The following is a 27,452-nucleotide window of genomic DNA, read 5'->3' as shown; positions in this document are numbered from 1 at the left end:
ATACCGCAGTGTTTTTCAACCACTGTGCCGCGGCCATACTTGCCAACTCTCCCAGATTTTCCGGGAGACTCCCGAAATTCAGCGCCTCTCCCGAAAACCTCCCGGGACAAATTTTCTCCCGAAAATCTCCCGAAAATTCAGGCGGCGCTGGAGGCCACGCCCCCTCCAGCTCCATGCGGACCTGAGTGACGTGTTGACAGCCTGTTCTACATGCACATGTGACCCACCCATAATGTGTCACATTTTTGTGTTGATTTATTTAGTTTATTTTGTGTTTTGAATTCGTTTTTGGAGCTGTCATTACACATTTATCAGTATTCACATTGGTCAGTAGGGGGCAGTAGGGCGTTTCTTCCCAATTGAATGCTATCACCTGCAGACCGGAAGTGTCTTGTCATTCTGATGAGAGCGACCAGTCTGTGAACAATTGAAACGTCCTGTGTGCTTTTTCCTCCTGTATAACAGGTTAGTTTTGGTGAATCAACTCACTGAATAATATCCATGTGATCTTTATTAGTTTAAGTACACATTCTGATGGTGGAGCCTAACTCTAAAGTGTTTGTGAGTTGTAGTTTGTATTTGTGAATGAATCCAGTGCACAGCTGCAGTAATCAATACAAAAAGGCGACGTGAGTGCGCAATGTTTGTATAGGAACTTCTGATCCTAATTCAGACTCCCAAATTAGAGCTCCCGTTTTCTTATTGATTTTATAATGTATATTTGTATAATGTGTGTGTTCTGAAATAGTGACAGAGAATAGAACAAGGATGGACAATTCAACCCTTAACTCAACAATGAGTAGATAAGTGTTGTGTGTGTGTATATGTGTAAATAAATGAACACTGAAATTCAAGTATTTATTTTATTTATTTATATATATATATATATATATATATATATATATATATATATTATATATATATATATATATATGTATAGCTAGAATTCACTGAAAGTCAAGTATTTCTTATATATATATATATTTATCTTAACCACGCCCCCAACCACACACCCCGCCCCACCCCCAACCACGCCCCCCCGACCCCCACTTTCCACCTCCCGAAATCGGAGGTCTCAAGTTTGGCAAGTATGGCCGCGGCACACTAGTGTGCCGTGAGATACAGTCTGGTGTGCCGTGGGAGATCATCTAATTTAACCTGTTTGGGTTAAAAATCTTTTTTGCAACCAGTAATTATAGTCTGCAAATGATGTGTTGTTGTTGAGTGTCTGTGCTGTCTATACAAACAAAAGGTGAGTGCCCCTAAGAAAAGGCATTAAAGTGTAGGGAAGGCTATGCACTGAACTGGCTACAAAGTAAACAAAAACAGAATGCTGGACGACAGCAAAGACTTACTGTGGAGCACAGGCAATGTACATCCGAACATGACATGACAATCAGCAATGTCCTCACAAAGACAGATACAAACAACTGTAATATTCTTGATTGCTAAAACAAAGTAGATGCGGGAAATATCGCTTAAAGGAAGACATGAAACTGCTACAGGAAAATACAAAAAAAAAAGACAGAAAAAGCCACCAAAATAGGAGCGCAAGACAAGGATTAAAACACTACGCACAGGAAAACAGCAAAAACCTCAAAATAAGTCAGGGTGTGATGTGACAGGTGGTGACAGTACACCTACTTTGAGACAAGAGCTATAGTGATGCATGCTTGGTTATGCTTTAAAGCAGGGGTGCTCATTACGTCGATCGCGAGCTACCGGTCGATCTCGGAGGGTGTGTCAGTCGATCACCAGCCAGGCATTAAAAAAATAGTCCTAAAAATGAGCGATCATAAATCTTCACTATGACGTCACTTTGGTCACTTGATTGACATTCACGGCACCCGAGGGTCTTCTGAGATGACGCTGGCTGCTGCCAGCTCATTAAAATTACCGACTGGAAGGCGAGAAACACTTTATTTCAACAGACTCTGGCGCCGTACCTGTCGTCAAAACTCCAAAGACCGACTACACAGTTGCACAATAAAAGCGCTACTTCATCCTGCCTGTGCTACCAAAATAAGAGTCTCAGAAAGCTGGCGTGCACAAGCTAGCAAGCTACGGAGTTTGCCGACAATGTATTTCTTGTAAAGTGCATACAAAGGAGTACGGAAGCTGGACAAATAAGATGCCAAAAACCAACCATTTTCATGTGGTATTGGACAGAAAGGAGGACTTTTTTTCTCCTCCATTCGAAAATGCGGACGTTATCATCACCACTGTCTGATTCCAATCAATGCAAGTCATCACAATCAGGTAATACACCAACTTATATTCTTGTCTTCATGAAAGAAAGGAATCTATATGTGTTAAACATGCTTGTATTATAATTAAACACCTTTAACTTGTTAACAATATTAACTATATGTGTTAAACATGCTTGTATTATCTTTAAACACCTTTAACTTATTACCAATATTAACTAAAAGTGTTAAACATGCTTGTATTATCTTTAAACACCTTTAACTTGTTAACAATATTAACTATGTGTTAAACATTCTTGTATTATCATTAAACACCTTTAATTTATTAACAATATTAACTATATGTGTTAAACATGCTTGCATTATCACTAAACATCTTTAACTTGTTAACAATATTAACTATATGTGTTAAACATGTTTGCATTATCTTTAAACACCTTTAACTTAACAATATTAACTATATGTGTTAAACATGCTTGTGTTATCATTAAACACCTTTAACTTGTTAACAATATTAACTATATGTATTAAACATACTTGTATTATCATTAAACACCTTTAACTTGTTAACAATATTAACTATATGTATTAAACATACTTGTATTTTCATTAAACACCTTTAATTCATTAACAATATTAACTATATGTGTTAAACATGCTTGTATTATCATTAAACACCTTTAACTTGTTAACAAAAACATATATTTCATAAATAAGTAAATATAAATGATATATATGAATGAGGTAGATCCCCACGACTTGATCAATTGAAAAGTAGCTCGCCTGCAGAAAAAGTGTGAGCACCCCTGCTTTAAAGTCATATCCAACAATTGCGACAACGACTTTTTACTGTCAACTGTTTTTTGTTTTTTAATGATTCCCGCTGGTGGTGTGCCTCCGCATTTTTTCAACGCAAAAAATGTGTCTTAGCTGAAAAAAGGTTGAAAAACACTGCTATACCGCCTCTGAAAAGTAGCGGTCCCCCACCCCTCCGCGCCCCTGTCGTCGTCGTGTCGTGACATTGTTGGTTTTATAAGCAGAGGAGCATGTTGGGCAGCGCGCACACACAGAGTACTTACAAGCAGACACAGTGTGTAGACAGAAAGGGGAGAATGGACGCATTTTGGTGTAAAAAGTCAAGATAAAGGTGAAGTTATAACACTGAAACACCCTCAGGAAGAGCTGCTTTAAGACATGGCTAGATAGCTAAATGGTAAATGGGTTATACTTGTATAGCACTTTTCTACCTTCAAGGTACTCAAAGCGCTTTGACACTATTTCCACATTCACACACATTCACACACTGATGGCGGGAGCTGCCATGCAAGTCCCTGACCACGAGCCATCAGGAGCAAGGGTGAAGTGTCTTGCTCAAGGACACAACGGACGTGACGAGGTTGGTAGAAGGTGGGGATCGAACCAGGAACCCTCAGGTTGCTGGCACGGCCACTCTCCCAACCACGCCATGCCGTCCCCAGTAGTAGCTAACATCCATCCACAGTGTTTTAGCTACTTCTAAATCACTAATCCTGGTCTCCATGGTGACAAATAAACAGTGACGTGCGGTGAGGTCGATGGCTGGTGAGGCACTGACTTCATCACAGTCAGATTTACAAACATATGAACCCTAAAGAGTATCTTATTCACCATTTGATTGGCAGCAGTTAACGGGTTATGTTTAAAAGCTCATACCAGCATTCTTCCCTGCTTGGCACTCAGCATCAAGGCTTGGAATTGGGGGTTAAATCAACAAAAATGATTCCCGGGCGCGGCGCCGCTGCTGCCCACTGCTCCCCTCACCTCCCAGGGGGTGATCAAGGGGATGGGTCAAATACAGACAACAAATTTCATTACACCTAGTGTGTGTGTGACAATCATTGGTACTTTAACTTAACTTTAACTTTACACATACAAACTGTAGCACACAAAAAAGCACATTTAATAAAAAAAACGTTATTATGGTCTTACCTTTACTTATAAATGAAGTCCACAACTAAAGCCCTCACTTAAACTTTCCACGTGCAAGATTGAATCTATTTAAAAAAGTGTAACCGAGGGTTTATAAATGTGGCCTATACTGTATGAAACTACAAAATAACAAACACGGAGGCTCCAGTTTACACGAGGACCACTTTATTTACCTTCTTTCAAAAACCTCCGCAACGTGTCGTCACTTCCGCTCTTAGCGCCTTCAAAATAAGAGCTCAAGGCATATACTGTATAACAGCGCATAACAGGAACGTAACATCACAAAGAGGAAAGCCCATGAAAATAGGTTACAAAAGTTATTTAATAAGAAGCCAAAAAGTGCAAAAACAATAATGTTCGTGTTGGAGGAGTTGTGAATTAGGTACACCTGCAGACTGCAGGTGTACCTAATGTTGTGGCCCTGCAGTCATTTACAACTCCTCCAACACCAACATTATTGTTTTTGCACTTTTTGGCTTCTTATGAAATAACTTTTTTAAATAGATTCAATCTTGCACGTGGAAAGTTTAAGTGTGGGCTTTAGTTGATATAACAATTCTAGGCGGGGGTGCAGGAGGCGGGATTACTGGAGCCTCAGCCAGTGCGTCTTTTGCAGCCGTTTTATGATCGCTCAGCACAAGAAATACGTTACACACATACAGTTGTTGACAAAATACACTGTACATTATATACCTCAGCCAGAGGTGGGTAGTAACGCGCTACATTTACTCCGTTACATCTACTTGAGTAACTTTTGGGATAAATTGTACTTCTAAGAGTAGTTTTAATGAAACATACTTTTACTTTTACTTAAGTATATTTATAGAGAAGGAACGCTACTTTTACTCCGCTACTTTTATCTACATTCAGCTCGCTACTCGCTACTAATTTTTATCGATCTGTTAATGCACGCTTTGTTTGTTTTGGTCTGTCAGACAGACCTTCAAAGTGCCTGCCTTACTGGTGACGTTTCACTTCGTTCCACCAATCAGATGCAGTCACTGGTGACGTTGGACCAATCAAACAGAGCCAGGCGGTCACATGACCTGACTTAAACAAGTGGAAAAACTTATTGGGGTGTTACCATTTAGTGGTCAATTGTACGGAATGTGTACTGTACTGTGCAATCTAATAATAAAAGTTCCAATCAATCAATCAAAAGTGTGAAGGAAAAAAAATACTTTTTTATTCCAACCGTACATCCCGTCAAAAGCCTAAAGACTGACCGCACATGAGGACGTTCCTGTCTTCACAATAAAAGTGCCGTTCCATCGCGCCTGCGCTTTCAAAGCAAGAGTCTCCGAAAGCCAGCGCAAACAAGCTAGCAGAGTCGTCCATTTGTTTTACTTTTACTCAAGTAAATATTTGGGTGACTACTCCTTACTTTTACTTGAGTAATAAATGTCTAAAGTAACAGTACTCTTACTTGAGTACAATTTCTGGCTACTCTACCCACCTCTGACCTCAGCTAACTAAACTATGGAAATGTATAATATAATTCATATAGCAATACGGTCTCACTGCACAGCAGGCCAGCAGTTAGCCGAGTCCGGAATCCATGTTGAGGCACTGAGTGACGTGCCTCAACAGGCTGCTGATCACCGCACCGTCTCTTCTCAGTATTTGAACGGCAAATGTGAAAATTCAGCGATTTTGAATAAAAATAATCTAAAACTGGTGAAGTTAAATAGAAAATAACTTTATAGTATAATCACTGGATACATATAACAATTTAATTATTTTTTTTTCTTTTTACATTTTTTATCTTTCCATGATGGCAGGTGAGGCCCCGCCTCACCTGCCTCTAGTGACCGCACGTCACTGCAAATAAAGTACGTTTCTTACAAGTACTTTTATCACTGGAGGACGAGGAATAGCTAAACATGCTTCACTACACACCGTAGCTCACTGGCGTCACAATGAAAACAAATGCCATGGGTGGATCTTTTAAAAAAAAATTCATATAATGTTTATAAAGTCAGTAAATACGTCCCTGGACACATGAGGACTTTGACTATGACCAATGTGTCACGAGGGGGTTGCAGCTTACTGCGAGGTTTGTTCTCCCAGGATGCAAATGGACGACTCTGGACAGGACTTGCAGGTAGGAACATGATTTAATTGTAAATTAACACTCAAAGAGGTACTAAACAGAAAACAAACCGACGGAACAAGGTGCTGATCACACCTGAAGCTAAGGCTACTACTAAGCACAGACTAGAGATCACTAGCAGGGGCTAGGAGACAAGCAAAACTTAGGTAACAGTAGCGTGACGCAAACAAAGAAGCCAGACCGACTGACTGGCAAAGGCAGGCTTAAATAATGTCTCTGATTACAAACTGGTGCGCGTCCCCAACACAAGATGCAGGTGAAACTAATACGTAGCCATGGTAACAAACTCAGAGGTGCATAAACAGGAACTAAAGGAGTCCAAAACTAACAGAAAACACAAGTGACTCGAATAACTTAAACAGACCATTATCCGGGCAGCGGATCATAACACAATGTATGATCCTGTAACTACTTGGTATCGACATGATCCATACCTAAATGTGTGGTATCATCCAAAACTAATGTCAAGTATCAAAGAAGAGAAGAATAAGTGATTATTACATTTGAACAGAAGTGTAGATAGAACATGTTCAAACAGAAAATAAGCAGATATTAACAGTAAATGAACAAGTAGATTAATAATCCATTTTTACAGTTTGTCCCTCATAATGTGTACAAAATAAATGACACAATATGTTACTGCATAGACTAATTAGGAGTCTTTGTTTGTTTACTTACTACTAAAAGACAAGTTGTTATTTAAGGACTAAATGACAATAATAAACATATGTTTCATGTACACTAACATTTTTTGTTCAAATAAAGACAATAATAAAAAAAAATTGTAGTCCCCTTTATTTAGAAAAGTATCGAAAAGTACCGAAAAATATCGAAATCATTTTGGTACCGGTACCAAAGTATTGGTACTAAACACGACTACAGTAGAACTTCAATTACCAACTTGATCAGGGTTCTCAAATCAACAAGTTTGTATTGTGAATAAAACTTGTCCATAAGAAACAATATAAATATGAATAATGTGTTCCAAAAGAAGAGATATGTTCCAAATAAACTGAACTGATCCCTAATTCTTGTACTTTGTCACGTATTTGGTTGTTGGTACTATTAATGATTGTGTTTCCACTGGTCTTTCACTGCCACTTCAACATGTTTGATAGTTGGTACTATTAATGATTGTGTTTCCACAGGTCTTTCACTGCCACTTCAACATGTTTGATAGTTGGTACTATTAATGATTGTGTTTCCACAGGTCTTTCACTGCCACTTCAACATGTTTGATAGTTGGTACTATTAATGATTGTGTTTCCACAGGTCTTTCACTGCCACTTCAACATGTTTGATAGTTGGTACTATTAATGATTGTGTTTCCACAGGTCTTTCACTGCCACTTCAACAACAACTTCTTCCCTCTTTTCCTGGAGCACCTCCTGTCAGACAACATCTCCGCCTCCAGCGGCTCCATCCTCCTGGGTAACCATGACAACGCAGCCACACGACTGTGAAGACAGACGTTGATGTTTGTCTCCCACGGTGCAGGCATCTCCTACGTGGCCCCCCACCTCAACAACCTCTACTTCCTCACCCTGTGCCAGCGCCACGGGGTCTACCAGGTCATCCGCTGGCTTTTTCTGCTCAAACTGGGACTGAGTGTGGCCATGCTGCTGGCGGGGGCCGACCACGTCTTCTTGCTCTGCATCTTCATCGCCAGGTGAGTTAGGGGGGACCCCATCCCATATTAACATTGTGGGCTGCAATTAGGGGGAACCCCATCCCACATTAACATCGTGGGCTGTAATTAGGGGGAACCCCATCCCACATTAACATCGTGGGCTGTAGTTAGGGGGGACCCATCCAATATTAACATTGTGGGCTGTAGTTAGGGGTCCCCATCCAATATTAACATTGTGGGCTGCAATTAGGAGGGACCCATCCCACATTAACATCGTGGGCTGTAGTTAGGGGGGACCCCATCTCATATTAACATTGTGGGCTGTAATTAGGGGGGAAACCCCATCACATATTAACATTGTGGGCTGTAATTAGGGGGGTCCCCATCACATATAAACATTGTGGGCTGTAATTAGGGGGGACCCCATCCCACATTAACATTTTGGGCTGTAATTAGGGGGGACCCATCCCATATTAACATTGTGAGCTGCAATTAGGGGGGACCCATCACATATTAACATTGTGGGCTGTAATTAGGGGTCACCCCATCCCATATCTATTTACACTTTTAACTAGCATGTATGCTAATAATAACAACCAACTATTTACACTTTTAACTAGCATGTATGCTAATAATAGCCAACTATTTACACTTTTAACTAGCATGTATGCTAATAATAGCCAAATATTTACACTTTTAACTAGCATGTATGCTAATAATAACCAACTATTTACACTTTTAACTAGCATGTATGCTAATAATAGACAACTATTTACACTTTTAACTAGCGTGTATGCTAATAATAGACAACTATTTACACTTTTAACTAGCATGTAATTAGGGGGGACCCCATCTCATATTAACATTGTGGGCTGAAATTAGGGGGAACCCCATCCCACATTAACATCGTGGGCTGTAGTTAGGGGGAACCCATCCCATATTAACATTGTGGGCTGTAATAAGGGGGGACCCCATCCAATATTAACATTGTGGGCTGTAATTAGGGGGGACCCATCCAAAAATTAACGTTGTGGGCTGTAGTTAGGGGGGACCCATCCCATATTAACATTGTGGGCTGTAATAAGGGGGGACCCCATCCAATATTAACATTGTGGGCTGTAATTAGGGGGGACCCCATCCAAAAATTAACATCGTGGGCTGTAGTTAGGGGGGACCCCATCCCATATTAACATTGTGGGCTGTAATTAGGGGGGACCCATCCAATATTAACATTGTGGGCTGAAATTAGGGGGGACCCATCCCACATTAACATCGTGGGCTGTAGTTAGGGGGGACCCCATCCCATATTAACATTGTGGGCTTTAGTTAGGGGGGACCCATCCAATATTAACATTGTGGGCTGCAATTAGGGGGAACCCCATCCCACATTAACATTGTGGGCTGTAATTAGGGGGGACCCATCACATATTAACATTGTGGGCTGTAATTAGGGGAGACCCCATCACATATTAACATTGTGGGCTGTAATTAGGGGGGACCCATCCCATATTAACATTGTGGGCTGTAATTAGGGGGGACCCATCCCATATTAACATTGTGGGCTGCAATTAGGGGGGGACCCCATCCCACATTAACATCGTGGGCTGTAGTTAGGGGGGACCCCATCCGATATTAACATTGTGGGCTGTAGTTAGGGGTCCCCATCCAATATTAACATTGTGGGATGCAATTAGGAGGGACCCCATCCCACATTAACATCGTGGGCTGTAGTTAGGGGGGACCCCATCCCATATTAACATTGTGGGCTGTAATTAGGGGGGACCCCATCCCATATTAACATTGTGGGCTGTAGTTAGGGGGTTCCCATCCAATATTAACATTGTGGGATGCAATTACGAGGGACCCCATCCCACATTAACATCGTGGGCTGTAGTTAGGGGGGACCCCATCCCATATTAACATTGTGGGCTGTAGTTAGGGGGCACCCCATCCCATATTGAGAAATGTTGGAGAAGTAGAGGTGAAAAGTTCCTGGTAATCTTCATGTTGGTTTGAATGTCCAGGATAGATGTTTGTAGTCAAGTCTCAGAACTGAATGTCCAGGATAGATGTTTGTAGTCAAGTCCCAGAACTGAATGTCCAGGATAGATGTTTGTAGTCAAGTCCCAGAACTGAATGTCCAGGATAGATGTTTGTAGTCAAGTCCCAGAACTGAATGTCCAGGATAGATGTTTGTAGTCAAGTCTCAGAACTGAATGTCCAGGATAGATGTTTGTAGTCAAGTCTCAGAACTGAATGTCCAGGATAGATGTTTGTAGTCAAGTCTCAGAACTGAATGTCCAGGATAGATGTTTGTAGTCAAGTCTCAGAACTGAATGTCCAGGATAGATGTTTGTAGTCAAGTCCCAGAACTGAATGTCCAGGATAGATGTTTGTAGTCAAGTTCCAGAACTGAATGTCCAGGATAGATGTTTGTAGTCAAGTCTCAGAACTGAATGTCCAGGATAGATGTTTGTAGTCAAGTCTCAGAACTGAATGTCCGGGATAGATGTTTGTAGTCAAGTCTCAGAACTGAATGTCCAGGATAGATGTTTGTAGTCAAGTCTCAGAACTGAATGTCCAGGATACATGTTTGTAGTCAAGTCTCAGAACTGAATGTCCAGGATAGATGTTTGTAGTCAAGTCTCAGAACTGAATGTCCAGGATAGATGTTTGTAGTCAAGTCCCAGAACTGAATGTCCAGGATAGATGTTTGTAGTCAAGTCCCAGAACTGAATGTCCAGGATAGATGTTTGTAGTCAAGTCCCAGAACTGAATGTCCAGGATAGATGTTTGTAGTCAAGTCTCAGAACTGAATGTCCAAAATAGATGTTTGTAGTCAAGTCTCAGAACTGAATGTCCAGGATAGATGTTTGTAGTCAAGTCCCAGAACTGAATGTCCAGGATAGATGTTTGTAGTCAAGTCTCAGAACTGAATGTCCAGGATAGATGTTTGTAGTCAAGTCTCAGAACTGAATGTCCAGGATAGATGTTTGTAGTCAAGTCCCAGAACTGAATGTCCAGGATAGATGTTTGTAGTCAAGTCCCAGAACTGAATGTCCAGGATAGATGTTTGTAGTCAAGTCTCAGAACTGAATGTCCAGGATAGATGTTTGTAGTCAAGTCTCAGAACTGAATGTCCAGGATAGATGTTTGTAGTCAAGTCTCAGAACTGAATGTCCAGGATACATGTTTGTAGTCAAGTCTCAGAACTGAATGTCCAGGATAGATGTTTGTAGTCAAGTCTCAGAACTGAATGTCCAGGATAGATGTTTGTAGTCAAGTCCCAGAACTGAATGTCCAGGATAGATGTTTGTAGTCAAGTCCCAGAACTGAATGTCCAGGATAGATGTTTGTAGTCAAGTCCCAGAACTGAATGTCCAGGATAGATGTTTGTAGTCAAGTCTCAGAACTGAATGTCCAAAATAGATGTTTGTAGTCAAGTCTCAGAACTGAATGTCCAGGATAGATGTTTGTAGTCAAGTCCCAGAACTGAATGTCCAGGATAGATGTTTGTAGTCAAGTCTCAGAACTGAATGTCCAGGATAGATGTTTGTAGTCAAGTCTCAGAACTGAATGTCCAGGATAGATGTTTGTAGTCAAGTCTCAGAACTGAATGTCCAGGATAGATGTTTGTAGTCAAGTCCCAGAACTGAATGTCCAGGATAGATGTTTGTAGTCAAGTCTCAGAACTGAATGTCCAGGATAGATGTTTGTAGTCAAGTCTCAGAACTGAATGTCCAGGATAGATGTTTGTAGTCAAGTCCCAGAACTGAATGTCCAGGATAGATGTTTGTAGTCAAGTCCCAGAACTGAATGTCCAGGATAGATGTTTGTAGTCAAGTCTCAGAACTGAATGTCCAGGATAGATGTTTGTAGTCAAGTCCCAGAACTGAATGTCCAGGATAGATGTTTGTAGTCAAGTCTCAGAACTGAATGTCCAGGATAGATGTTTGTAGTCAAGTCCCAGAACTGAATGTCCAGGATAGATGTTTGTAGTCAAGTCCCAGAACTGAATGTCCAGGATAGATGTTTGTAGTCAAGTCCCAGAACTGAATGTCCAGGATAGATGTTTGTAGTCAAGTCTCAGAACTGAATGTCCAGGATAGATGTTTGTTGTCAAGTCTCAGAACTGAATGTCCAGGATAGATGTTTGTAGTCAAGTCCCAGAGCTGAATGTCCAGGATAGATGTTTGTAGTCAAGTCTCAGAACTGAATGTCCAGGATAGATGTTTGTAGTCAAGTCTCAGAACTGAATGTCCAAAATAGATGTTTGTAGTCAAGTCTCAGAACTGAATGTCCAGGATAGATGTTTGTAGTCAAGTCCCAGAACTGAATGTCCAGGATAGATGTTTGTAGTCAAGTCCCAGAACTGAATGTCCAGGATAGATGTTTGTAGTCAAGTCCCAGAACTGAATGTCCAGGATAGATGTTTGTAGTCAAGTCCCAGAACTGAATGTCCAGGATAGATGTTTGTAGTCAAGTCCCAGAACTGAATGTCCAGGATAGATGTTTGTAGTCAAGTCTCAGAACTGAATGTCCAAAATAGATGTTTGTAGTCAAGTCTCAGAACTGAATGTCCAGGATAGATGTTTGTAGTCAAGTCCCAGAACTGAATGTCCAGGATAGATGTTTGTAGTCAAGTCTCAGAACTGAATGTCCAGGATAGATGTTTGTAGTCAAGTCTCAGAACTGAATGTCCAGGATAGATGTTTGTAGTCAAGTCCCAGAACTGAATGTCCAGGATAGATGTTTGTAGTCAAGTCCCAGAACTGAATGTCCAGGATAGATGTTTGTAGTCAAGTCTCAGAACTGAATGTCCAGGATAGATGTTTGTAGTCAAGTCTCAGAACTGAATGTCCAGGATAGATGTTTGTAGTCAAGTCCCAGAACTGAATGTCCAGGATAGATGTTTGTAGTCAAGTCTCAGAACTGAATGTCCAGGATAGATGTTTGTAGTCAAGTCTCAGAACTGAATGTCCAGGATAGATGTTTGTAGTCAAGTCCCAGAACTGAATGTCCAGGATAGATGTTTGTAGTCAAGTCCCAGAACTGAATGTCCAGGATAGATGTTTGTAGTCAAGTCCCAGAACTGAATGTCCAGGATAGATGTTTGTAGTCAAGTCTCAGAACTGAATGTCCAGGATAGATGTTTGTAGTCAAGTCTCAGAACTGAATGTCCAAAATAGATGTTTGTAGTCAAGTCTCAGAACTGAATGTCCAGGATAGATGTTTGTAGTCAAGTCCCAGAACTGAATGTCCAGGATAGATGTTTGTAGTCAAGTCCCAGAACTGAATGTCCAGGATAGATGTTTGTAGTCAAGTCCCAGAACTGAATGTCCAGGATAGATGTTTGTAGTCAAGTCCCAGAACTGAATGTCCAGGATAGATGTTTGTAGTCAAGTCCCAGAACTGAATGTCCAGGATAGATGTTTGTAGTCAAGTCCCAGAACTGAATGTCCAGGATAGATGTTTGTAGTCAAGTCCCAGAACTGAATGTCCAGGATAGATGTTTGTAGTCAAGTCTCAGAACTGAATGTCCAGGATAGATGTTTGTAGTCAAGTCCCAGAACTGAATGTCCAGGATAGATGTTTGTAGTCAAGTCCCAGAACTGAATGTCCAGGATAGATGTTTGTAGTCAAGTCCCAGAACTGAATCCGTCTCCCCGCAGTAACCGGGTGTTCACGGAGGGAACGTGCAAGCTGCTGAAGCTGGTCATCTCCGACCTGGTGGACGAGGACTTTGTGGTCAACCGCCGGCAGCAGGCGGCGTCGGCGCTGCTTTTCGGGATGGTGGCGCTGTTGACCAAGCCCGGGCAGACCTTGGCGCCGCTCTTCGGCACGTGGCTGCTGTGCGCCTACACAGGTACCGCCGGCCAACGCCACCGACACCACCATCTCTGCACGGCTCACTCCCTTCTGCTCCCTAGGCTACGACATTTTCCAAAGGGAACCCGCCGAGGACATTCCGGGACCCCACGTGGCCCCGGGCTCAGGGACCCCGCCTCTGCGCCTGGGTTGCTTCCACATGCTGGTGTTTGTGCCCATCACCTGCGCCCTGCTGCAGCTGGCCGCCTGGTCTCGCTTCACGCTGCACGGGCGCAAGCTGCAGGGCATCAAGAGCTCCAGGCAGGGCGCCCAACACGGCGGCCTGGTGGACGTCAAGGCCATCTGACGGAGCAGGGGAGTCCAATCTAAAACATACGGGGGCCATTTTCATGTTTTCAAAACATAACGCAACCATTCGGGCTATCCTCACTTCTGGTTAACATAAAAGGTCCCAGTCATTAAACTGTTCAAAATAATATTTTGTTATACCTTCAACGCTTAAATATCAACTTCAGAACTATCTGTTGCCAAAATGTTATTGATTTTTCTTCAGTTTTTTGCCCAAAACCCTCTTTTTTCCGGACGGCTTCGAAGCAATTCTGGACCACCATCCGCCGCCTCAGGAAGGGGAAGCAGTGCACTACCAACACCGTGTATGGTGCGGATGGTGTTCTGCTGACCTCGACTGCGGATGTTGTGGATCGGTGGAGGGAATACTTCAAAGACCTCCTCAATCCCACCAACACGTCTTCCTATGAGGAAGCAGTGCCTGGGGAGTCTGTGGTGGGCTCTCCTATTTCTGGGGCTGAGGTTGCCAAGGTAGTTAAAAAGCTCCTCGGTGGCAAGGCCCCGGGGGTGGATGAGATCCGCCCGGAGTTCCTTAAGGCTCTGGATGCTGTGGGGCTGTCTTGGTTGACAAGACTCTGCAGCATCGCGTGGACATCGGGGGCGGTACCTCTGGATTGGCAGACCGGGGTGGTGGTTCCTCTCTTTAAGAAGGGGAACCGGAGGGTGTGCTCTAACTATCGTGGGATCACACTCCTCAGCCTTCTCGGTAAGGTCTATTCAGGTGTACTGGAGAGGAGGCTACGCCGGATAGTCGAACCTCGGATTCAGGAGGAACAGTGTGGTTTTCGTCCTGGTCGTGGAACTGTGGACCAGCTCTATACTCTGGGCAGGGTCCTTGAGGGTGCATGGGAGTTTGCCCAACCAGTCTACATGTGTTTTGTGGACTTGGAGAAGGCATTGGACCGTGTCCCTCGGGAAGTCCTGTGGGGAGTGCTCAGAGAGTATGGGGTATCGGACTGTCTGATTGTGGCAGTCCGCTCCCTGTATGATCAGTGTCAGAGCTTGGTCCGCATTGCCGGTAGTAAGTCGGACACGTTTCCAGTGAGGGTTGGACTCCGCCAAGGCTGCCCTTTGTCACCCATTCTGTTCTGAACTTTTATGGACAGAATTTCTAGGCGCAGTCAAGGCGTTGAGGGGATCTGGTTTGGTGGCTGCAGGATTAGGTCTCTGCTTTTTAAACATGATGTGGTCCTGATGGCTTCATCTGGCCAGGATCTTCAGCTCTCACTGGATCGGTTCGCAGCTGAGTGTGAAGCGACTGGGATGAGAATCAGCACCTCCAAGTCCGAGTCCGTGGTTCTCACCCGGAAAAGGGTGGAGTGCCATCTCCGGGTTGGGGAGGAGATCTTGCCCCAAGTGGAGGAGTTCAAGTACCTGGGAGTCTTGTTCACGAGTGAGGGAAGAGTGGATCGTGAGATCGACAGGCGGATCGGTGCGGCGTCTTCAGTAATGCGGACGCTGTATCGATCCGTTGTGGTGAAGAAGGAGCTGAGCCGGAAGGCAAAGCTCTCAATTTACCGGTCGATCTACGTTCCCATCCTCACCTATGGTCATGAGCGTTGGGTTATGACCGAAAGGACAAGATCACGGGTACAAGCGGCCCAAATGAGTTTCCTCCGCCGAGTGGCGGGTCTCTCCCTTAGAGATAGGGTGAGAAGCTCTGCCATCCGGGGGGAGCTCAAAGTAAAGCCGCTGCTCCTCCACATGGAGAGGAGCCAGATGAGGTGGTTCGGGCATCTGGTCAGGATGCCACCCGAGCGCCTCCCTAAGGAGGTGTTTAGGGCATGTCTGACCGGTAGGAGGCCACGAGGAAGACCCAGGACACGTTGGGAAGACTATGTCTCCCGGCTGGCCTGGGAACGCCTCGGGGTCCCACAGGAAGAGCTGGACGAAGTGGCTGGGGAGAGGGAAGTCTGGGCTTCCCTGCTTAGGCTGCTGCCCCCGCGACCCGACCTCGGATAAGCGGAAGAAGATGGATGGATGGATGCATATATCAATATATTTTATTATTAACTTTCAATGCTTAAATCCTTGAAGCAACTTCCGATTTATCTGTCGATTATTTAAATTTTTTGATGAGTAAAAGTAATAAAATAATACTAATATTAACATAAACGTACGTGTCCTTAATATTGCATATTTTGTGTATTGGCCACAAACACGGTTTTTCTCTTGGGGGGGAAAAGGAGAGTAAAACATAACAAAATAAAAGCATTAGGTCGTTGGAAAAGTGTTGAAAGTTAAAAAAAAAAACTAATCTGTGACTTATTTTAACACTTTAATGACCGAGACCCTTTTGGGTCCCCAGGACCTTTTTAAAGTTAGTCATTTTCATTCATTTTTTTAAAAATAGTATTTTAAAAGTTTGCTAAAGAAATTGGCTGCACTTTGGACACCCTGGAATAGAGGCAAGCAGCACAAAGACACTTTTTGTCCACTTTTTTTTTACAAACGTGACTGAAGTCGGCACACAGCAACTAGCTTTGTGTACCACCATGTCAAAAAAAACAAAAAAACAGCACAGTTGCTGAGTCCATTGAGTAGAACCTAAATGAATATTTTCAAACAAATGAAACCTGCCTTCTTTTTTAACAGAGCATTGACATATATTTATACTGTAACAGATCACACGTATTTAACTTGTTTGAATATCAGATGAAGAACAAGACTGCACATCTTTTTCTTTTCTCTTATTGTGTTAAGTCTTCAGGAAGGTGGAAGCAGACGGCTTCCTGTTTACACACACACATGTTCAGTGTGTTTGAAATGATTGTTTTTGCACAAAACTGCCAGTTTGTCTGTTGGACTTCTCCTCGTGATGATAGTGATTCTTCTACTGCCACTTTTTAATCAATTTGACTTTTTTTGTATTCTTCAAAATATTCTACCACAATTATGTGCCATTACCAAAAAATAAACCTCATACCAAAACGATGTAATAGTCTGTCCTAATATTATTATAACTAATACAGGTAAAAGCCAGTAAATTAGAATATTTAGAAAAACTTGATTTATTTCAGTAATTGCATTCAAAAGGTGTAACTTGTACATTATATTTATTCATTGCACACAGACTGATGCATTCAAATGTTTATTTCATTTAATTTTGATGATTTGAAGTGGCAACAAATGAAAATCCAAAATTCCGTGTGTCACAAAATTAGAATATTACTTAAGGCTAATACAAAAAAGGGATTTTTAGAAATGTTGGCCAACTGAAAAGTATGAAAATGAAAAATATGAGCATGTACAATACTCAATACTTGGTTGGAGCTCCTTTTGCCTCAATTACTGCGTTAATGCGGCGTGGCATGGAGTCGATGAGTTTCTGGCACTGCTCAGGTGTTATGAGAGCCCAGGTTGCTCTGATAGTGGCCTTCAACTCTTCTGCGTTTTTGGGTCTGGCATTCTGCATCTTCCTTTTCACAATACCCCACAGATTTTCTATGGGGCTAAGGTCAGGGGAGTTGGCGGGCCAATTTAGAACAGAAATACCATGGTCCGTAAACCAGGCACGGGTAGATTTTGCGCTGTGTGCAGGCGCCAAGTCCTGTTGGAACTTGAAATCTCCATCTCCATAGAGCAGGTCAGCAGCAGGAAGCATGAAGTGCTCTAAAACTTGCTGGTAGACGGCTGCGTTGACCCTGGATCTCAGGAAACAGAGTGGACCGACACCAGCTGGACTGCTGCTGAGTGGTCCAAAGTCATGTTTTCTGACGAAAGCAAATTTTGCATTTCCTTTGGAAATCGAGGTCCCAGAGTCTGGAGGAAGACAGGAGAGGCACAGGATCCACGTTGCCTGAAGTCTAGTGTAAAGTTTCCACCATCAGTGATGGTTTGGGGTGCCATGTCATCTGCTGGTGTCGGTCCACTCTGTTTCCTGCAACCTGGGCTCTCATAACACCTGAGCAGTGCCAGAAACTCATGGACTCCATGCCACGCCGCATTAACGCAGTAATTGAGGCAAAAGGAGCTCCAACCAAGTATTGAGTATTGTACATGCTCATATTTTTCATTTTCATACTTTTCAGTTGGCCAACATTTCTAAAAATCCCTTTTTTGTATTAGCCTTAAGTAATATTCTAATTTTGTGACACACGGAATTTTGGATTTTCATTTGTTGCCACTTCAAATCATCAAAATTAAATGAAATAAACATTTGAATGCATCAGTCTGTGTGCAATGAATAAATATAATGTACAAGTTACACCTTTTGAATGCAATTACTGAAATAAATCAAGTTTTTCAAAATATTCTAATTTACTGGCTTTTACCTGTATATTCATGATAACGTCTGTGTGTTTGTTTATGCGCGTCACACCCTGGTTAGTAGAGCGCATGCGCGTACGCAATTGATGCTGTTTAAAAGCAGACATATTGGGAAGTACCACTAACAACAGACTTCCCATTTTTGTGACCTCAGTGTGTGAAAATGTGTCACAAGGAAGAAATAGGACCGAAGGAGAAACATGAGAGTCTGTCCGACGCCAGTGGAAACCTTGTAAGTAAGTCTGTTGTTGTCTTTAATGCTTTCTTGCTCGCCATGTTGTGTGATTGTGATGTCAAATTATGTATTTAAGATACCAAACTCTGAATTAGGCAGCATTCAACTCACTTTGTCCTATTTTATTTTTTTTAAATAGGAATGTGACTTTACGTCATCTTATCAGTTTGTTCCCTTTTAGTATACAAGTGCAATAAAGTGTTTCGGGATGACGTCACACCGCGATAGCCACTTCCGGGTTTGAAGCTAAAGCTAATTCAAGTTTTCTGAGTCGTTTTTTTTCTTTACTAGAAAAGCCCAAAAGAAAGTATCTTGAAAGTTAGGCGTATAAACTGAATAATAAATAGAGAAAACGATACATTTGGTTATTTTTTATTTCCATAATGGGAGGTTTAAATGGGTGTCAAAGCGCAAGGCATCATGGGATAGCTAGCAATCGGGATGACGTCACACCGCGATAGCTACTTCCGGGTTTGAAGCTAAAGCTAATTCAAGTTTTCTGAGTCGGTTTTTTTCTTTACTAGAAAAGCCCAAAAGAAAGTATCTTGAAAGTTAGGCGTATAAACTGAATAATAAATAGAGAAAACGATACATTTGGTTATTTTTAATTTCCGTAATGGGAGGTTTAAATGCGCGTCAAAGCGCAAGGCATCATGGGATAGCTAGCAAAACAAGGCATTGCCCGCCTAAATGTTAGCTAGATGTAAACAACAACAACAGCCAGCATGTTTATTGTCAACATTATCAACATAACAACATATTCTCCACTTCAAACTAAAGTTTGTTTTGCTTGCGTTTTGGACCAGTTGTTCCTCCCAGGGAATTCAAGTCACAATTCGCTCCCAAGCTCTTTACGACACTTAAAGCTGAGTTGAAAAACCACCAGAGACAGAATAGGTATTTTGTTGTATATTTTCAAAGCTTTGCCAATATACATTTTGAGACCAGTCTAACCCTAGAACATTCTATTGCGCCTCCCAAAATGGTCTCTTCCCAACGCCAAAAAACCCTCTTTCCTTCCCCCTCCCTAGCCATAATACAAGCACAACGTCTCCCTAGTCATAACACATTCCAAAGAACTCAAGGTTAACACACACAGTTTACTTTCTGACAGAGCATCAAGAGAAGAAATGGAAAACACGAGCTGTTTTCAAATATGACTAAGAAATGAAAGAAGTACAACTTAAATTCGGATATATGTAAATATCTGCCTCCGACATTACCCAATGGAAAATGTATGTGAGCAACACTCGGGTTAATTGGACAACAGAGAATGCTGGCGCCCATTTTGACATTTTTATATACATTTTTTTTAAATTTGTGACATTGGAACGAATTGAGTCTTTTGAACAGCTCTTTTAAGTGCACAATGAGAACCGATTCGCAGTTCCCTTTCTGGACAAGAAAACCACCAAATCGATCATCCATAAACTACAAGTGTTTATTAACAACTGTCTCAGGTACATGCTGAGGATTTGGTGGCCCAACAAGATATCAAATGTAGACCTGTGGAGACGCATAAACCAAGAGCAAATTCAAAATGAAATCAAAAGCAGAAAGTGGGGATGGATCGGCCATACACTGAGGAAGGATCCGAGAAACATAGCAAGACAAGCCCTGGACTATAACCCTCAGGGCAAGAGGAAGCCAGGGAGAGGCGGTCAACTCTTGATGAACTGACCAAGATGGGGATCTCCTGGCAAGAAGCGAAGACCATCGCACAGAAGAGAGTGAGGTGGAGAGCCATGGTAGACGCCCTATGCTCCCAAGGGGGCCAAGAGGATTAAAGAAAAAAAAAGAATGATGCAGTTACATTATTATATCAACTATCAGAGACAGAAACTCTTCACTTAACATAATGTCCTTTTTTGCTGCTTCAACACAGCTCAATCAACACAGAAATAGGTAAAGTGAAATAACAGACAGACAGGGCTTTGCTGTCCGTAACACACACACACTCACACTCACACTCAAACCCAAACCCGGCCCAGCAACATTCAGAATAGCACACTTCATACATCATTTGCTGGTGTAATATTTGAGTAAGTTTCAATTCTTCTGGTCCACATCTTCTCATAACTGCTACCATGAATTGTTTTCATTAAAAGAAGTACAAAAAAAAAACCGACCTGTTGGTGTAGAGAAAGGACAATAACATGACTCCACCATCTTCTTCTCCAGCTGGCAGCATATGGTATCCATGGCAACGCGTGCCAACATGGAGCTGGTGTTGGTGCGCCATGAATTTGAGTACCGGACTCGGGACGGTCGGCTTGTGTCCATTAAGCCCAACGAAACCTACTTCCTGGTGTCCAGGACTGACCAACACTGGTGGCAGGTACGCTCCCATCAGGACCACGCCAGGCCTTTCTACGTCCCTGCTCAGTACGTCAGCCGGCTGCCCTCACCTGCTCAGGGTGCACACCTTGGACGTTCCCCTTCTGCTTCCTGCGGGGACCAGGCAGAGACCACACCTGCTTCCTGCGGGGACCAGGCAGAGACCACACCTGCGCCACACACAGGAAGCAGTAGTGATGGTGCACCTGATGGTGAAGACGCCTATGGAAAGGTGGAGTTGAGCGGTGGAGAAGATGAGAGCCCTCAGTCTTGTTCCCCCCTTGATGATGTCATGGCGCAGGACAACATCACACACAAGGTGAGACTGATTCAACACAACATCACACACAAGGTGAGACTGAGTCAACACAACATCACACACAAGGTGAGACTGAGTCAACACAACATCACACACAAGGTAAGACTGATTCAACACAACATCACACACAAGGTAAGACTGAGTCAACACAACATCACACACAAGGTAAGACTGAGGAAGTAGCATTCAAGTCAGTGGTCAGCCACCAGAGGGCGCCATTTAAAGACCTTATGTTCCTACAATTTAATGTAATCTAACTTAAACTGTGGTGTCCAAACTATATATGTATGTATATGTGTATATAAATGTGTGAATGTGTATATAAATGTGTGTGTGTATGTATATATATATATATATATATATATATATATATATATATATATATATATATATATATATATATATATATACATACTAGAGATGCGCGGATAGGCAATTATTTCATCCGCAACCGCATCAGAAAGTCGTCAACCAACTTAAAGGGTTTTTCTTTTTTTTTCTTTTCTTTTTTTTCTTTTCTTTCTATTTTTTTTTTTTTTTTTTTGTGTGTGTTGTGTATGTATGTGTTTGTGTATATGTGGGCTTATGTATATGTGTGTGGGTGTATTAATGTGTATATATGTGTGGACGTGTATGTTTATATGTATATGCATGCGTGTGTATATGTGTGTATGTGTATGTATATGTATATGCATATATGTATGTGTGTATGTATGTGTATATGAATGTGTAGGTGTGTGCATGGGTGTGGATGTCCGGTGGCTCAATTGGCCTGGCTGTGGATGAGTTGGGGTAGGTGGGTTGGTGGCCTCGGTGGTAGCCGGGGGTGTGCGTTGTTGTGGTTTACGGGGTCGGTCGCTTTTTTGTTTTGGTTTCGGCGGCCGCGGGTGCTTACGCTGCGGACGGGCGGTGGTGGTGATGGTTGCTGCGGTGATACCAGCGGTTGGCATCGCTGTGTTGGGTTGGAGTGGTTGGGGGACTGTGGCTGGTGTCTGTGCGCTTGTGGGGTTGTGGGGCTGGCTGGCGTTGGCTTGCCGGCTGGTTTGAGGGCTGGCGGGCGGACGGTATGCATTGGCTTCTTCCCCCGTTGGGGGGCTCCTTCCCCTGGCCGGGACTCGTATGGGCACGTTGCTGTGTGGATGGCCGGGATGCGGTGTTTGCATTGGGCGTGGGGGCTGTGCAGTTTTTCTGCGTTTGGTTGCCGGTATGGGCTCTGCAGGGTTGGGTTGGGGCGGGCGGGGGCTGGCTTTGTTTGGCGGGCTGTGGCGGGGGGTGGCGGCCTCCTGGCCGTAGTTCCTGGTTGTCGGCCGCGTGGACTGGGGGGATGTCCGGGCCCTCTACTCCTACTTATAGCGCACACAGTCACACATATATAGGACTTTGGGGATTGTCCTGCGGGGAGGCATGGCGGGGGGTTGAGGATGCCTCCAATGGGGCTCCAGTCCTCCTGTCTTGTCCCCTGCTCGTCCATCCCTCAATCTTTGCTGCATATTAGACACTTAGGATTTGGGGGGCTTGGCTTGGTTGGGACCCACCATGACCTTGATGTCCCCCAATTTTAATCGCATTATTAGTTCCCACAAGCATACATATCTCACTCACGCTACAGTACACACATCAATAGGGACTGGAGGTCGGCTGTAACGGCTGACCTCCTAATTTTAACTACACAATAGACACTCTGGGGGCCTTGTACACATGCATGGGGGGTTTGGGGTTCGGCGCACCCCTCATTGCCTCGTCGGCCGGCGTGGACTGCGGTCTGGTGGCCTGCCAGGCTTTTATTCATTTATTATTGTTATATATATTTTTTATTTTTAATGTATTTATTATTTTTATTTTTATTATTTACTTATTTTTATTTTATTTAATTTTTTAAATTTTTTTTTTATTTTTTTATTTTTTTAAATCTTATTATTTATTTGTGTGTGGCGTCGCGCGGGTCTCACTTCCTGTTGGGTGGGGTCCGTGCCCGTGTGGCCCGACCTTGCGCTGTGGGGTCTCTGTTGGTGACTTGATGTGGTGGCGGCGCAGCCCCCGTGTCTGGTCTGGATGCTGTGTCTCGGTTGTTTGGGCGGTGGTGTGTTTGTGCGGGTTTGGGTTGGGGTGGGGGGCCTTTAGGTTGGGGTGGGGGGGGTGTTGGTGTCTCTTGTTTGCGTGTTGGCGTTCGGGCTGACTGGCGGGCTGGCGCCGGCTGGTCTCCGTGGTCCTGGTGGCGTGTGGTTGCTGGTCGCAGTTTTTTTTTGATCGCTTTGATTTGATTGGCTGGTGCTGGCTGTCTGGGGTTATTGCGGCTGCTGTTTCTGCTGCCGTTTGTTTGTGGTGTGGGCGCCCGTGGCTGCTGGGTCTGGTGCAGGGGTGTGGCTGATGTTGTGACTGGTGGCAGCGCGCGCGCGAGATGGCTGTCGGGGCTGACGAACTGTGTATATGTATGTATATGTGTGTGTATGTATGTATATATATATGTGTATGTGTACATATGTGTATGTATATGTATATATGTGTATGTGTGGGTATGTATACATGTATGTGTGTATGTGTATGTATATATGTATGTATGTATGTATATTTCTGGGGGTACGCTCTGGGCCTGCCTGTCAGACGGGGGTCGACGCCTCAGGCTACTGCATCCGAACTGCGTGTCTGGAGCTCCTGGGTCCCGCTGTCCATCCCTTCCGGGTGCCCGTCTTGGTTGGGGCCTGTTGGGCCTAGTCCCTGCGTCTATTGTGGTAGCTTGGTGCTGCAAGGTATTCCGAGGTGCTGCGAGTCGGCCAGTTGCTGGGGTAGTGACCTTGTTTGTCAGCATGTCTGTGATCTTCTTTTAATTCTTTTTATTTTTTTTTATTTTTTTTATTTTTTTTTTTTTAATTAATTAATTAATTTATTTATTTATTTTTTAATATATTTTATTAATATTATTTTTTTAATTTTTCCCCTCCCTCAGGGGGGGGGGCTCGGCGGGGCGGTTGCTGGTTGTTCCATCTCCATCGTTGGGGTCCCTGCGGGTGGGGTGGGTGGTTCCCGTGGCCCTGTGCCTGGGTGGTCCTGCGGCGGCCGGTTTGGGTGGGGTGGCCGGGGGCTGGCCTCGCCGCGCTCTCCGGGGGTGGGGGGTGGGCTCGTGGGGGCCCGGTTGCCGGTGGGGAGGGGGCGGTCTTCCCGTCCGGTTGCGGGGAGTCTCTGGGTCCCTCAGGCGGGGCGTCTCGCCTTTCTGCCCGTGTGGGGTGTGGTCTCTCGCTGGCTTGGGGTCTGGCTGTCCCCTGCTTTTCTCGTGCCCTGTCCTCTGCCGGGTGCGTCTGTCTGCGGCCTGCTGCTGGCCCTCGTGGGCGGGGTGGTGGGTCGGGCTCTGGGGTTCCTGTCGCTGGCCGGCTTGGCTGCGTGGGGGCGGTGGTCCCTGGTTCCCTGGGCACCACGCCTCCTGTTTGTGGGTTGGGCTCTCGGGGGTGATGGGGCCGTGCTCTGGCTCCCACGCACTCTGGGAGTCGAATGTATTGTACATGCAAATTCACATATGCTCACATACGTACATAGGTACCTACGCTCCCACATACATACACAAATACAGTACATATTTACCTACCTAATGTTCGTACATCCACACGCACATTCAATATACAAACATACACATACACATACTGTACATATACATTCACTGTACAAACACATATACACATTCTGTACATATACATTCATTGTACAAACACATATACACATTCTGTACATATACAAGTACATATGCATACTTACACTCATGCACATAATCACGTTTCATCAAACATATATTAACGTTGTTGCCCTAGGGTAAACTGGGTGTAACACATGGCACACTGACAAAGCTTAACCTATTGTGACTATAACAATCTACAAGGTTAATGTAGGTTGCTTCTCTTTCTCACCCTCCATTTTTCTGCATTCTTTCGTATCTCAAGTTATCATTACGTATATGTATTGTTGCATTTAAACAACTGTATTGTTGATAATAAAGGTAAATTATTGGTATTGTTCATTATCAATAGCGCTATTTCTATTGGTATTTGTATTGATCCATTTGTAGTGTAATAATGCTCATTGTCATTTCTGTATTATTTTTTATTTTTCGCTAACTGCTTATTTGCTATTACTTTTACCATCATATTTGTACATGTCATATTTGCTGATGTTGCTCTATTGTTGTTGTTGTTGTTGTTTGCTGTTGTTGTTTTTGTCTCTCTGTCTAATCCCCCTCTTGTCCCCACAATTTCCCCCTCTGTCTTCTTTTTTTTTTCTCTTTCTATCCCCTCCTGCTCCGGCCCGGCTGCACTAAATGATAATATAAATACATTTAATAAAGTCAAATACAAATAAGGCAACAAGAGAAGTATCCTACACTTCTCTTTTGTAAAGTAAATCTGAACAGCCGACATGGGCATCTACATCAACTATATGATTTGCCTGAGAAGCTGGACAGGACACAAAAAAAAAAAAAAAAAAAAAGAAAGTCGTCAACCATCCGCCATCCACCCGATGTAACATTTGATCAGAACCGCACCCGCCCGCCATCCGCCCGCACCCGCCCATTGTTATATATCTAATATAGACGATGCAAGGCATTAGTGAGGTTATAAAGCTTTTGCCTGTTAAAGAAAGGAGACTGATCCAATGCAGCACAGACATTCGCGTGCCACGCTGTCACGACCCAGACGCACACCAGTGCGCAATCATATGAGAGCCGCGCTGAGCGCACCTCCAAGCGCGTCTCGCTGCCGGCGACGGCCGGGTATGGGCCCAACGCTCCAGCGCCATCCATTTTCAGGGCTAGTTGATTCGGCAGGTGGGTTGTTACACACTCCTTAGCGGGTTCCGACGTCCATGGCCACCGTCCTGCTGTCTATATCAACCAGGGTGAGCCCCACCCCTTTCGTGAGGGCACTGCGCGCGGAGTGACCCCTGTTACGCGCCCCCGGCAACAGGGGTGGCGGGCAGGTAAGCTGCGCGGGCGGAGCGCGCGGAGTGACCCCTGTTACGAGCCCCCGGCCACGGGGGTGGCGGGCAGGTAAGCTGCTTACCTGCTGCGCGTGACGCCGGCCGCGGCGAAGGCGGACGAGGCGGGGTGTCGGTGCGGTGGGCGCGGTGGTGACCCTGGACGTGCGTCGGGCCCTTCTCGCGGATCGCCTCAGCTACGGCTCCCGGTGGGGCCCTCTCGGGGGAAGGGGCCTCGGTCCCGGACCCCGGCGAGGCGTCGGGGGCCTTCTCCGCTCCGTAAAAGTGTCCATCTCTTTTTTTTTTTTTCTTCTGTTGTGGCATATGCTGCAGGTGCCTGCTCGTTTTTCGTATGTGGGTAACAACATTTAACTATGTATATATATTTACCAATTGGTTTAACTGCCACCCGCCTGAATCTATTTAAAATCTTTTTTTTTTTTATTTCAACCGCCCGACCCGACCCGCGGATAAAATCTAATTTTTTAAAATTTCATCCGCCCGATCCGCGGATAATCCGCGGACTCCGCGGTTGTGCCCGCAAACCGCGCATCTCTAATATATACACACGTGTGTGTATATATAGGTATGTATTTTGATATATGTGTGTGTGGTGTATATACATATATATATATATATATATATTAGGGCTGCAACAACTAATCGATTAAATTGATTAAAATCGATTATAAAAATATTTGGGGATTAATTTAGTCATCGATTCATTGGATCTATGCTATGCGCAGAGGCAATTATTATATATATATTTTTATTACATTTAAAAAAAAAAAGTTTATTGATAAACCTTTATTTATAAACTGCAACATGTACAAACAGCTGAGAAACAATAATCAAAATAAGTATGGTGCCAGTATGCTGGGTTTTTCCAATAAAATACTGGAAAGGATAGAAATGTACTTTGTCTCTTTTATCCGATTATTAATCGATTAATCGAAGTAATAATCGACAGATTAATCGATTATCAAATTAATCGTTAGTTGCAGCCCTAATATATATACATACATACATACATACATATATATATATGTGTGTGTGTGTGTGTGTGTGTGTGTGTGTGTGTGTGTGTGTGTGTGTGTGTGTGTGTGTGTGTATATATATATGTATATATATATATATATATGTATTATATACATACATATATATATGTATACACACACACACATGTGTATATATATGTATGTATTTTTATATATATGTGTATATATATATATATATATATA

The 27,452-nt window shown here is 43.5% G+C and overlaps 2 protein-coding genes across 6 annotated transcripts in view; both read left to right on the top strand.

The window, feature by feature from the left end:
• mfsd13a (major facilitator superfamily domain containing 13A) overlaps window positions 1-14,524 on the top strand; it is a 31,055-nt gene extending 16,531 nt beyond the window's left edge. For both annotated transcript variants that reach the window (XM_072912701.1, XM_072912702.1), the window contains 4 exons: window positions 7,623-7,719; window positions 7,786-7,957; window positions 13,591-13,784; window positions 13,849-14,524. In XM_072912701.1, coding sequence (XP_072768802.1) covers window positions 7,623-7,719; window positions 7,786-7,957; window positions 13,591-13,784; window positions 13,849-14,093 — 708 coding nt within the window. In that variant the 3' untranslated portion in view covers window positions 14,094-14,524. The remainder of the gene's footprint in view (window positions 1-7,622; window positions 7,720-7,785; window positions 7,958-13,590; window positions 13,785-13,848) is intronic.
• A 6,262-nt stretch (window positions 14,525-20,786) lies between these two features.
• Window positions 20,787-27,452, top strand: part of LOC133577931 (rho GTPase-activating protein 15-like) — a 96,653-nt gene continuing 89,987 nt past the window's right edge. For 3 of the 4 annotated variants that reach the window (XM_061932088.2, XM_061932089.2, XM_061932091.2), the window contains exon 1: window positions 20,787-21,255. In XM_061932088.2, the coding sequence (XP_061788072.2) occupies window positions 20,791-21,255 (465 nt within the window). In that variant the 5' untranslated portion in view covers window positions 20,787-20,790. The remainder of the gene's footprint in view (window positions 21,256-27,452) is intronic. The other variant, XM_072912717.1, reaches the window with a different exon arrangement.

Source organism: Nerophis lumbriciformis, linkage group LG39 (assembly GCF_033978685.3).
Source record: "Nerophis lumbriciformis linkage group LG39, RoL_Nlum_v2.1, whole genome shotgun sequence".
In the NCBI taxonomy this organism is placed as follows: domain Eukaryota; kingdom Metazoa; phylum Chordata; class Actinopteri; order Syngnathiformes; family Syngnathidae; genus Nerophis; species Nerophis lumbriciformis.
Note: the sequence above shows the minus strand (reverse complement) of the source record. Positions and strands in the feature narration are given on the sequence as shown.